At 45.0% G+C, this 13,723-nt stretch overlaps 2 protein-coding genes across 2 annotated transcripts; both read right to left on the bottom strand.

Annotated features, from left to right (window-relative positions):
* Window positions 1-11,234: 11,234 nt before the first annotated feature.
* On the bottom strand, window positions 11,235-11,921 carry LOC141042472 (uncharacterized). Its single transcript, XM_073510903.1, has one exon. The coding sequence runs from the start codon at window positions 11,919-11,921 to the stop codon at window positions 11,415-11,417; it is 507 nt and encodes a 168-aa protein (XP_073367004.1). The 3' UTR covers window positions 11,235-11,414.
* On the bottom strand, window positions 11,235-13,126 carry LOC109783229 (uncharacterized). Its single transcript, XM_020341829.2, has one exon. It carries the CDS (start codon window positions 13,047-13,049, stop codon window positions 11,922-11,924), a length of 1,128 nt encoding a protein of 375 aa, XP_020197418.1. The 5' UTR covers window positions 13,050-13,126; the 3' UTR covers window positions 11,235-11,921.
* Between the last annotated feature and the right edge of the window lie 597 nt (window positions 13,127-13,723).

Raw genomic sequence — 13,723 nt, 5'->3', positions numbered from 1 at the left:
GGTCCGGCGCCTTATATGGGGTTGCTTCCGAGTGACTGACCTGTAGGCCCGGGCAATCTTATCAATCCCGCAATAGTCACGCGCATGATACGTGGCAAAAAAGGCGGCGCGGGAATCGAGGCGGCCTTGCCTTATCCAGCCCGATTACTGCGGCCTCCTCCGCCCCGCGCGCTTCCCGAAATTCGAATCCCGCGAGATTCGCGGGCAGCAGAACAACTTGTCAGACGGAAGATCTCCACCACATTAGCACTCGGACCTCTTCCAGCGAAAGTTCACTCGACAAAACCAGGAATGGATCAAGGCGACTGAAAAAGAAGTTGGTGTCACCACGTCGGTTCGTTGATCCAAAACAAGACACACCCGAAGCGCGAAAAATGAGTCGGAAGTATTTTCAACTCCTTCTCCACTCAAACCCTGATCCATTCGGGGGCTAATGACGAGGACATGTACCTAGGGTAGGGTCACAGGCCTGACCTAAATACCCTCCCCAAGGACATCACTCTAAAGTCAGAAGCATTCGAGGGGTACCATCACCCACTCGACCAGAAACATTTCCACTCGGAGGAATCAAGATCACTCGACCGTAACAAGAAACACTCGACGGACAGAAGACCTAAAGTCACTCTACACAGCAACGGACGAGCATTAACTCCTAGACTTAATAGCCATTTATAACACTTTATTACGGATGTTACCAGTAACGCCCCCCTCTTGATGTACCTTAAATCCCTTGTAACGTGGGCTGGCCGGGGTCCTGGCGCACTCTATATAAGCCACCCCCCTCCACATGCACAAGGGTTCGCACCCCCTGTAACACACACGCATATAATCCAGTCGACCGCCTCCGGGCTCCGAGACGTAGGGCTGTTACTTCCTCCGAGAAGGGCCTGAACTCGTAAAACTCGTGCGTACAACTTCTCCATAGCTAGGATATTGCCTCTACATCCCTACCCCCCCATTCTACTATCAGACTTAGAACCACGACACTATGTGCCCGTAGATTTTATTGTTCTTGATATAGATTGCAATCCTTCATGTCCTATTATTCTTGGTAGACCTTTTCTTAGAACGATTGGTGCAATTATTGATATGCAGGAAGGGAATATTAGATTCCAATTTCCATTAAATAAAGGCATGGAACACTTCCCTAGGAAGAAAATAAAATTACCATATGAATCTATTATGAGAGCCACTTATGGATTGCCCACCAAAGATGGCAATACCTAAATCTATCCTTGCCTTTATGCCTAGCTAGGGGCGTTAAACGATAGCGTTTGTTGGGAGGCAACCCAATTTTATTTTTAGTTTTTTGCTTTTTGCTTCTGTTTAGGAATAAATTTTTGATCTAGCCTCTGGTTGGATGTGTTTTTATGTTTTAATTAGTGTTTGTGCCAAGTTAAACCTATAGGATCTTCTTGGATGATAGTTATTTGATCTTGCTGAAAATTCCAGAAACTTTCTGTTCATGAATAATTGTTAAAAATCACCAGAATGTGATAAAATATTGACTCCAATTGCTGCTGATCAATAAACAAATTGTCTAGGTCGTCCTATTTTGGCTGATGTTTTGGAGTTCCAGAAGTTTGCGTTAGTTACAGATTACTATAGACTGTTCTGTTTTTGACAGATTCTGTTTTTCGTGTGTTGTTTGCTTATTTTGATGAATCTATGGCTAGTAAAAGAGTTTATAAACCATAGAGAAGTTGGAATACAGTATTTTTAACACCAATATAAATAAAGAATGAGTTCATTACAGTACCTTGAAGTGGTCTTTTGTTTTCTTTCGCTAACGGAGCTCACGAGATTTTCTGCTAAGTTTTGTGTTGTGAAGTTTTCAAGTTTTGGGTGAAAGATTTGATGGATTATGGAACAAGGAGTGGCAAGAGCCTAAGCTTGGGGATGCCCATGGCACCCCCAAGATAATCTAAGGACACCAAAAAGCCAAAGCTTGGGGATGCCCCGGAAGGCATCCCCTCTTTCGTCTACTTCCATCGGTAACTTTACTTGGAGCTATATTTTTATTCACCACATGATATGTGTTTTGCTTGGAGCGTCTTGTATGATTTGAGTATTTGCTTTTTAGTTTACCACAATCATCCTTGCTGTACACATCTTTTGAGAGAGACAACATGATTCGGAAATTATTAGAATACTCTATGTGCTTCACTTATATCTTTTGAGTTATATAGTTTTTGCTCTAGTACTTCACTTATATCTTTTAGAGCACGGTGGTGGATTTGTTTTATAGAAACTATTGATCTCTCATGCTTCACTTAGATTATTTTGAGAGTCTTAATTATCATGGTAATTTGCTTAAATAATCCTAATATGCTAGGTATTCAAGATTAGTAAAAACTTTCTTATGAGTGTTTTGAATACTAAGAGAAGTTTGATGCTTTATGATTGTTTTGAGACATGGAGGTAGTGATATTAAAGTTGTGCTAGTTGAGTAGTTGTGAATTTGAGAAATACTTGTGTTGAAGTTTGCAAGTCCCGTAGCATGCACGTATGGTAAACGTTATGTAACAAATTTGAAACATGAGGTGTTCTTTGATTGTCCTCCTTATGAGTGGCGGTCGGGGATGAGCGATGGTTTTTTCCTACTAATCTATCCCCCTAGGAGCATGCGCGTAGTGCTTGGTTTTTGATGACTTGTAGATTTTTGCAATAAGTATGTGAGTTCTTTATGACTAATGTTGAGTCCATGGATTATACGCACTCTCACCTTTCCATCATTGCTAGCCTCTTCGGTACCGTGCATTGCCCTTTCTCACATTGAGAGTTGGTGCAAACTTCGCCGGTGCATCCAAACCCCGTGATATGATACGCTCTTTCACACATAAACCTCCTTATATCTTCCTCAAAACAGCCACCATACCTACCTATTATGGCATTTCCATAGCCATTCCGAGATATATTGCCATGCAACTTTCCACCATTCCATTTATCATGACACGTTCATCATTGTCATATTGCTTTGCATGATCATGTAGTTGACATAGTATTTGTGGCAAAGCCACCGTTCATAATTCTTTCATACATGCCACTCTTGGTTCATTGCATATCCCGGTACACCGCCGGAGGCATTCATATAGAGTCATACTTTGTTCTAGTATCGAGTTGTAATCATTGAGTTGTAAATAAATAGAAGTGTGATGTCATCATTTTCTAGAGCATTGTCCCAAGTGAGGAATAAAAAAAAAAGAGAAAGGCCATAAAAAAAGAGAAGGCCCCAAAAAATGAGAGAAAAAGAGAGAAGGGACAATATTACTATCCTTTACCACACTTGTGCTTCAAAGTAGCACCATAATCTTCATGATAGAGAGTCTCTTGTTTTGTCACTTTCATATACTAGTGGGAATTTTTCATTATAGAACTTGGCTTATATATTCCAACTATGGGCCTCCTCAAGTGCCCTAGGTCTTCGTGAGCAAGCAAGTTGGATTCATATAGAGTATATATGTCCCACCAATGAAAAGAAGGCACCGTGTATGAATCAATGAAATAGCCAGCAATTGCTGGACATTTTCAAAAAAAGAAGAAGAAGGAACCGTGTAGTTCTTCTTCCTCTCTCAGCCCATCCACCCCCAAATAGTTTGCTTTGTTTTCCTATCTCGTTCGACCACCGTCGCCTCGCGTCTGTTCCGTCCATGTCATTGCTTCATATACCAAATCAGCGTCCAGTTCCGCTATCTCGTCCGCCACCTCCCTAGTGTAGCCCTCCTATGTAGATTCCTTATGCCCCTTCATCCATGGCTAGTCGTGGCAGCATCGGTCATGTCGGTGGTGACCTCGAAACCAGCCTCGGAGAGCTCGTTAGGGCCACTTGGTTAGTCATTAGTATGTGGTGGTGGATGAAATGGTTGGTTACATCAAATTGAAGAGATGTTTTATAGTGAACGAAATATATTAGTCGTTTCTTTGGTGAGATCAATGATTTGCATTTGTTCCCTTTTTCACCAGGAAATAACGATTCATGCTCACTACTTATTTAATTCTATGTAGTCATTCTTCGAGGTTTGACATAAAACGATCCATATCAAAGTCCAAGTCTAGATACTACAACTGTTGAAGGTCATGCCTACTATTCAGATCTAGAAGTCAGGCAGTGTGGGATGTATTTCTGTCTGTATATGTACCATCGTTCTGTCTTTTGGGTGTTTGCCTCAGGTTAACTTTATCTATCATTTTGATGTGGCCTTTGGCTGACCTATGGGACGTTCTCGGGATACCCTGGTTCCCATTGCGCTGGCAATCACCCTCACCAGCCCGGCAGGGAAGCCCAAAACCCACAACAATTCAAAGACTGCGGGCACCCGCTACTGGTGTGGCGGAGTGCACCTACCCTGCCAGTTACAACTTACAAGAGCATCCTGAGAGCAAGACCAACGTTGGGTCAAGACCGGGTGCTAAGGATTTTTAGCACCCATTAAGGCCGGTGCTAAACGTTGTAGAGGCCGGTGGTAGATGAAAAATCTCAAGAATCGGTTCCAACCCAGGAACCGAGTCTAGAGTAGGGTCCTATGGTTAAAGCTAGACGCACCTCCTCCCCACGGCAAAGTAGAAGAATACTATAAAGCTAGATGCATCTTTGTCGGCGGCGCCATCATCGAAAGTAGGGGGAGATCAGCGGTGGAGGTGCACGACTCAGTCATGATGGGATCTCTCCAGGCCGTCGCACTTGCTTCCCCTGTCTGGTGGTCGTGACTCGTGCGCCTGTCCGGAGACTACGTGCCTCCTTGGTCCTTGCTCGATGGTAAACGTGCCTCGACGCCTCTGCCGGCTAGTGACCACACACCTTGATGTCTCCTTTGCCCGGCGGCCTCGAATTCCACCGGGATAAAGGGTGGATTCGGTGGAAAAGTGGAACGAGCAGAGAAACTATTCTTACATGTGGGGCCTCGACTCGGTGCTATGAAATGTGTACATTGAGAGTGCAGCGTTTTGGCGCTGAGGCTACATGGAACCATTTTTTGAAACATTCAAAACATTCACATTTCAAAATTTCAAGATATTAGGAAAATAAATCTGAATTTGGCATATGGATGTATACTACATGTGTGTAAAATTTCATGAGAAAATACATTGATTTGCGAGCTGCACAAAAAAGTGAAAATCGTTGGTTTTATATGAAGTAGTGAAAATACATTGATTTGCAAGCTACACGCACTGTTCACTGTGTTCAAAATCACTAATTTGCCTTTTCGTGTAACTCGTGTGTCAATGTATTTCGTCATGAAAATTTGCATACATGGAGTATACATCCGTATGATACTGTGAATTTTTTTTCAGAATTTTTTAGTCACTAGTACAAATGCCCGTGCGTTGCACCGGGCGAAATATTAAACATAACTTGCTCCATACACCATTATGCAACACTTTTTAATTCAATTTTTGCAAACGTTAGAAATAAGGTTATTTCCTTTTGGACCATGAAATTTGGACGTACCCTAGCAATACTTGTCATGACCCATTTCAGCTCCCCGATGAAAGAGTAGTTGTCTATTGAATAGTCTTTCAATCAATTTTTTTTTGTTATTCAGAAAAACATGAATATATATATTTATTTTGAGAAGGTGTTTTTTTATTTTCAAGAATACTTTTTAAAATGGAATCATTTCTATGGTGACGGACATTTTTTGGAATATTATATTTCATTTGTAATTTATTTTGCACTGTTTTTTGGGCTTGGCCCATTGAAAGACTTGACCGACACACACAAGCAGTACATGCTATTCAAAGAAATTTTCTGTTTATACAGAAACTCAATCTGCACTTGTTATAGTAAAAGCGAAAGAGGAAACACATAAAACCAATGACAAACAACTAGTATAAAATAACTATTGATAAGACAGTACATGACACGGTAGTGCTTGCGATTTCCACAATATTATCATTTCAGAACCCACAAACATCAAATTTTAAAGCACTCCATTAACTCTTATAATTGGCAACCCAAAAAATGTATATCCTTGGAAGCTCCAAAAGAATTTACATGTGGTGAAGAACTTCTTAAGTGATGTCTTAAGTACAAACCAAACTCCAGCTTTGCTTTCTAAAAAAAAAACTCCAGCTCATTGTCTCCCTGCTGCTCACCGCCTGTTAACTGTTGGCTGCTAGAATTCTCTTTGAAAAATCACCTTCCACCGATTGGGCTCCCTACACAAGCATATTGGTAGGAAAACAATATTACTTATGCGTTTAGATGTCAAAAATGGGAGACATAACTCTGGTGTAGCCGCCTCAGGCGATGGACGGCTCGACGGATGTTCTTCTTTCGCCGGTGAACTCGACATTGTACGGCTCGACGGATGGTTTTCCTCCGCCGGCGACATAGGACGTTACTCTGAAAGTTGCAATGCGACAGGATTTGATGGAGATTCTGGTTGAGGGACGTGGCATGATGGTTGAGGATCCTTCCCCACCATATTTCCACATCTGAGAAACATTTTTGATAATAGTTGTGGCCACGGTAATCTTCTTATTCCACCTTTGGGTCTCTTTGATTCAAAATCTTTTCATGGAAAATTCAGAGGGTTGAGTTCATATGATTGTTTTTCTATGGGCCGCACCTATTTGTATGAGTGAATTAATCCTATAAAAAAGCTGTACAAATTCTTTTGCACTACATTTCTTTGGAATTTTTTTATTTGACCAACCTCTTGGAACGACCCTTCATTTTCTTTTAGAGCATCTAACTAAAATAGCTCGCTTGCAAATTTAATGAACAATCAAATGAGAAAATGTCACATCTGAACCAAAGGAATGCAACTTTGTTCACATACTGTAAGGGGATCTTGTGATGGCATTGAATGGAACTAAAGTTTGCTGTGCATACAGAGCAGATGTTTGTTCGTGCATTTGGGAAAGCAAGTCGGGTCATGGGGCAATGATGATGGATGATGCTAAGAGGAAAAATATCAACAGGGAGAAAAATTAATGGAAACGCATTCTTAGTAGGAAAGTGTCAGTAAAAACATATAATTGAACCAGAACAAAAGTTAACTATGCCATGTAGTGTCTCCCCAAGCATTCACATGCATAGCTGAAAATGTAGTGTGAGTACTTGCCAAATGCGAATGATCCATAAACAAATATGTATTGGTTGAACTATATGACAAAACACACATCTTAAAATATTTTTTTTCTCAACATGCATACATATTGTGGCTTTTGATCTCATCAGAGTGAGGACGGTGGACGAGCTTCAGTAGCAGACGGCCGTTCAGACATTGCTACGATCTGCCGTTGCTAACTTTCATTGCTTTCCTGACCCCATGATTCTGAATATGCATGTCATAGCAGAAAGTAATATGTTCAGTACAGGTGAACTAAATCAACACATCTATCTTTTTAAGGTATAGGAAAAATGCCCGTGCGTTGCAACGGGAGAATTTTTTTTAAATAAATTCATATGGATGGTCCACGACCATATGTATGTGGCAGAGAAATCCAAGAATTCTCAAGCGTGAACATTCACTGGTCTGTCTTCATTAGCTTCCCAGGCAACCTCATAAATTTGAAGCATTTTCTCGTTTAGTATGAGCTCAAAGAAAAAATTTAGTTCACACGCATATTATTTATCCCAATTTCCAGCAAATCCTTTCATATTCTACATACTGCTAAAAGCTAACTACCGAACGAACATACTCATTCTCCAGAACTAAACTCAACCAAATTACAGTGCAAAACAACAATTTTGTAACATGTACATGTTTGTATTGAATGGAACATCCTTGTGATTTTCCCATGTTTCTGTTAGTCTTTATGTAGAACTTTCACCTTGTGTATGCCACGTGACTGCCCTACACTCTTGCTTTGGCTCCATCACTTTATTTCACTCCAGTTTACTCTGTTGTCACATGGCTGCCTTGTATAGCTCCAGTAATCTAGAATCCACCATGTGAATTTGGGAGCTCACCGTGGAACAACGCGCTCTATAGCTTCACTGCAACGCCTCGTCATGCTCCGTGATGGTGCCGCTGCTCCATGCCATTTCAAATGATTAGCCTCTCATTGTTTTATATAGCCATAACTTATTTCTTATCCATGAAAGCTAAAATATGATACAGTATAGTTTATTTTTTATTACCTTGCATGACACTGTGTCTTTCGAAATATGAACATTGGTAGAGAAAATTACTTTATGATCTCCGCCAAACATTACAGCAAACACGTGGTATACAACTGAAATCAAAATATGTACCTTAGCAGCAAAAGGCCATGATTCTGAATCTGTGGCTGGCAGAGAATATAGTTTTCATCAGAATCTACAATGGTGATATATTTTCAGAAACATAAACGCTGTACTTGCCAACCTATATTAACAAGTTGACTATTACAGATTCACTTTATGCTTGCAGAGAGCCTTTCAAATAATCTTTATCAGTTTGTCTAGCTCTATCAAGGCACAGTCCAACTCCCCTCTCGAGATCTGTATAAATGATCCATTAGCTAGCAAACAACTTGTATATTGCTGGGCATATTTTTAGAATCAAACTTTTTAGTAAAAACACAAAAGCCTTGGGTCTTCCTCAGTTTCATAGTCTACAGTTCGTTAACTGAAAGTGAAGATAGATGCTGGGTCGGGACCAGCTGAAACTTGGATCAGAAAGCAAGTGGAATGAAACATCAATCTATCCTAAGCCGTTTGAGGTGATGGAGTTCTGAGCCGCTGCTCGCTGAAGGTTGATGATATTACTGGACATTCAGTTGTCTGAAGCAAAGAATCTTCTTTCAACCCTTTCTCAAAAGGCAAAATCAATGTGACCACATGAACAAGAGATAGAAGATGAGAAACTTACAATCAAGATTTGGGCTGTGTCAGTCAGGCTTGTGCTGCGCATTGGTAGGTGGCGGCGCCAAAGCTGGGGCAGGGGAGTCTGCGCCTCCACTCTGTCACGTGACATGCACCGGACGTCACCAAAAGATCTCCGGCCACACTCATTCCTTCACCAGTGTCGCTGGCTGGCCACCGATGACAACTGACTGTGGTAAGAGGTGCAGACCCAATCCTCGGCCTCCAACACAAAATCGATCCATCACAAATGCTACGAAAATAAGCAGCATGATTTTTCTGACACTTGAATTCAAAAACTACTAAAACCAAATTCATGTTGCTATTTGGACGCACAAATACTCTGTATCAACTAATGCATTGTGCATGGAAAACGGGGAATTACCTCTTGTTACAACCAGGAGCTTCAGGATTTACTTTGCTTGTTAATTCCACCGACTACATTGGTGTAGCTCTCTTCCTTGCCGGGTCTATTCCTCTGCTGCTGCATGAGAATAAACAACAGTAAGCGATCTAGCCAATGTGAAGTCATCGTTTTACTTGCACCTATCTTAAATCGGAAGTGAAAAAGAAACTCAACTATGCACATTAGCAGAAATCATCGTCAACAAAGCCATAATGTACTGCCATGGGAAACAACACCAAATAAAGCATCATCAGTTCATATATGTAAGAAAAAATATGCTAGCAAGCAACAGTGCTGCTCCCGAAACTGTAACCGTTGAGTCCCGCGAGATACATAACCAGCCACCATTGTTTCGTCGCTTTGCTCGCACATCACACACACACACCTTTGCCCAAACATCAGGGAAAGGTTTGGGCGCTGTCATCCTTGAATCTAGGGACAACCAAAAATAACAGATCAATCTCCATGCCCAACATAATTTGCAAAATCAAGTGAGTATTTCCTCTGTCGATCTCCTCGCTCTGCTCAACTACGGGAGCCGGCAGAGCCAGACAGGGGAACTTGTGTGCGCAAACGTCAACTCTATAGCAGGTCATGAGCCAGCGAGCAGCGCCCCGAGGAAGTGGAGATGGATGTACCAGGGAGAGGCAGCGGTATCCTTGCGCACAGCAGCACAAGGCGGTGGCGGAGATCCTGGGGGAGGCACAGAGGTGGCGAGGTCAGTCCTCGGCGGGTTCGCGCACAATTGGGTGTCCACCGGCGGGCAGCGTGCTCCAAGGAGCCGGCAGGCGAGGCTCCGGCAAGGATATTGACCGGCGTCGAGGGACTACGATGGTATATATAATATATAATATATATATCTAGCATGCCTCTGCATGTTTAGAAGTTCAGTTCCGTCCAGATGGATCAGAACCCACCAGCAATTACTGAATTTTGTTTTCTCTGCTCAGAGAACAACACTACCTGAATGAATTGCTGACAGTTCCAGTGCTTTGTTCAACGTACAAAGCCGTACGCACAATTCATCGTACGCATAGCAATTTCGTTGTTCAACAGACCAACCACACAACATGGGTGTCTACAATCACAAGAAGGCAACAATATCTAAACTGACGTACTTCGCAACAATATCTAAACTGACGTACTTCGCAGCAATATCTTCACCTCTGAACTCCATATTAGAAGGTACACAGAGAAACGGGGGACAGAAAAATAACTCAAAACAGGGGTTAAGGGGATACATACCTCTGCTGTAGCCGACGCAGGCGACATTGGACGGATCGACGGCTGTTCTTCTACCTCCGGCAAACTCGGCGCTTCTTCTACCTCCGGCGAACTCGGCGCTTCTTCCTGCATTGAACTCGGTGTCGACGTTGGATGCTTCGTCCAAAATTGACCTGATGGCTATTCGAGCCGAGGACCCTCCCTTCTTATAGCAGCCGACAACAATCCGGGTCGGCAGCTCCATTGATTTGCGTTGGACAAGGACACGGACTGCAATCCATCCAAATCGATTTGTGTTGGACAAGGAGACTGCAATTCCATCCAAATCATACACAGGGGCAGATGCAGAGGTTGAGAAGGTTACGTCGGGGGAGCGTGCTCGCCGCCGGCGCTGGACGACAACGTACCCAACCTCAGCTGTGCCGGCGGATGGGAGGGGGAAGCAGGGTGGCGGCAAGACGGAGTGGAAGACCGGCCGCGCGTGGCGGCGGCGGCTGTACCGTGCACATTGAGGAGAGGCCGTGCTCATGTGTTTCTTTTTTTAGTCAACTGCTCGCCCGTGCGTCGAAGGTTTGCTTGCTCGTCTATTTTCCTTTTTCCCCAGGCCTAATAAAAAGTAACGGCCCAAGCGTTAACGGAAGAACATAGCCAAGCCCGTGAGCGAAAGAACATTCTAATAAGGAATTTTGACGAAATCTTTAGTGTGTACCTCAAATTAGTACCACCTCATTTATATTACTATTTTGTCTATACAAATCGTGAAATCGTATTATGACATGAGAAGAAAACGTATTGTGACGGTGAACCCACGAAGTCAATCCGTGCTTTATTATTAGGGAGAGATTAAAACATTTTAGAAACAATTCTCAAAAAAAAAAAACGAGCTCCATGTCTCGAGCACCAATAAGGCATTTCTGGTACATTGCAGCGATTTTGTTTTTGGCTTGCACCGATACATTGGCCTTGCTTTAAGGATCTACAGCGGGATTAGCGATCGAGCTGGTACACGCGAAAGCCGGCCGTATCCGGCAGGTCCCTCCTCCGGAGCGCATCGGATCTCCATCTCGCGACCTTGTGGCAGAGGTGGTCCGGCCAGAATTGGCTCCCATCCTCGATGTGCATCTCCTCGAGCACCATGGCGTTCTCCACCAGGAACTTGGCCAGCGGCACCTGGAAGCAGTTGAGCTCCTTGGACTTGAACTGCAGCGTCACCTTCCGCAGGCTCGTCGTCAGGCAGCTGAACTCGCAGTCGTCGGTGAAGGCGTCCGCAAGCTCCGAGACCCCGCCGAACTCCACGTCGTCGCGATGCTCGGAGCACATGGGCGCGAGCCTATTGAATCTCTCCACGGACTGGGCGAAGGGCCCCCCGGGTGGTGCCTGCATCTGCCGATCGTAGTCGTAGTCGTATGCCATGTTTAGCCTCAGCCGGAGCTCCGACATCGCCGGGCAGGAGCGGAGCAGCGTCGCCACTGCGTAGTCCGCGTTGATGTCCATTTACTTGAAGCTTCCGTCTACTTCGAGGAGCTTCAGGTTCGGGAAGGTTGGCAGGATGACCTCGTCGTCGGAGACAATTTCCTCGATGCCGTTGATGTGCAGCTTCAGGGCCCTCGTGCTGGAGAAGCTCGCGAGCATGCGCGCCGCAGGCTCGGGCTTATAAAAGTCCCGCTCGCGGCGATTGGTGTCGAGGTCGACTTGTGCCAGCCCCGATGTCAGCGAGAGATTGACGGGGAACCCCTTGTAGCGGAAGGAGCGCAGGCTCGGCATGTCGAGCTGTATGCCGATGTCGCGGGAATCTTTGAGCTCCTCCAAGGAGACACTGACCACGAGCACCAAGGCGGTGACCGTCCGGCAGCGGAGGCGAAGGGGCAGATTGGAAGGCTTGGACCTGGAGTAGGAACCCTCGGCGGAAGCGGAACCCGGCGGCTTCTTAGTGACGTTCACCAGCGCAAGTCTGGTTAGCGCCGGCGCGGCGTCGATCACGGCCTGGAGATACCCCTCCAGGTAAGTGCAGTCGCGCAGGGACAGATCCGTGAGCCGCGGGAAAGCGAGGCGCGCGGACGACGTCGGCGGCGGCTGGAGGCTGCAGAGATGGAGCTCCAGAACCCGGAGCGTGGCGGCGGCGCAAGGCAGGGATGCCAGCGGCGGGACGTACCGTCCGATGTAGGGAGTGTAGGCACGCTCGCCGGCGATGCAGAGCTCCTCCGGCGCGGCGGCCGCGGGGTCGGCGAGGAGGCCGGTGACCCGGGCGTCGTGCTCCGGTTCCACGTCGTGCACCCTGTGGTACGAGCCGCGGCTGGTGAGGTAGGCGCCTTGCTTGAGGAGGACCGTGAGCCGCCTGAGCGCCGTTCCGCGGCGGCTGGCGAGGGCGGCCTTGCCGTCGCGGAAGAAGGCGTCGAAGCCGGCGTCGGGATAGTGATACCCGCCAGATGAGTAGGGCTCGCTGTCGAGGTTGAGGGCGCTCGCGCGGCGCCACAGCGGGCGCCATCGGCGCGAGAGGGCGGCGCTGGCCGCGGCCTCCTTCGCCGGCGCGAAGGAGAGGATGTGCTCGAGGAGATCGTCGCCTAGCGAGGAGAGGCGGTCGGCGGCGATGGTGCGTTTAATTTTCTTTTGAGATCCGGCCATGGTGCGTCTAGATGGGTGTGCTTGGCCGTCAAATTTCTTTTTTCTAGGTATATAATATGCGTGGCCGTCAATATTTATGTTCGCGCATGGAGTCGGTTTGGTTCTGTTTTCATAAAAAGGAAATCGAGGGATATCGGTTTGCAAAAAAGTCAAAAAAGTTCAGAAGTTTTTTTTAGAATAAACTTGACTTTCTTTTGCACTAGTATGTAATTTTCCTTCAACGAAACCCAACGTTGACATCAGGGCGTGATTTTTTTTGTCAAAATAGTGTGAATAGTGTCTTGTATATACCTTTTTTTTTGCCCAGAAGTCAACACTGGGTTTTGGTGATGAAAAAATACATACTGGTGTAACAGAAAGTCAAGTTCGTTCCAAAAATACTTCTGAACTTTTTTGGCTTTTCTTGTAATTATTAATTTCTTTTCCAATTCCTGAGTGTATATACACCCAGGAACGAAACGTCCGCACCACTTGCACAACCATATACCCTAAGAAAAAGGCCTTGCACAACCTGCGGTACTACCCCTAAAAAACCCTGTAGTACTGTGATCAAACCAGCGACAGAATTGTGCATGTATTAGGGACAAGTCGTCAGAATGCAGAAGCAGCTGCTAATACAACCTAGATTTTTCAAAACATTGTACATAAATATAGATACTTTACTGCAGAAGAAA

The sequence above is a fragment of the Aegilops tauschii genome, chromosome 3, assembly GCF_002575655.3.
Source record: "Aegilops tauschii subsp. strangulata cultivar AL8/78 chromosome 3, Aet v6.0, whole genome shotgun sequence".
Classification (NCBI taxonomy): domain Eukaryota; kingdom Viridiplantae; phylum Streptophyta; class Magnoliopsida; order Poales; family Poaceae; genus Aegilops; species Aegilops tauschii.
Note: the sequence above shows the minus strand (reverse complement) of the source record. Positions and strands in the feature narration are given on the sequence as shown.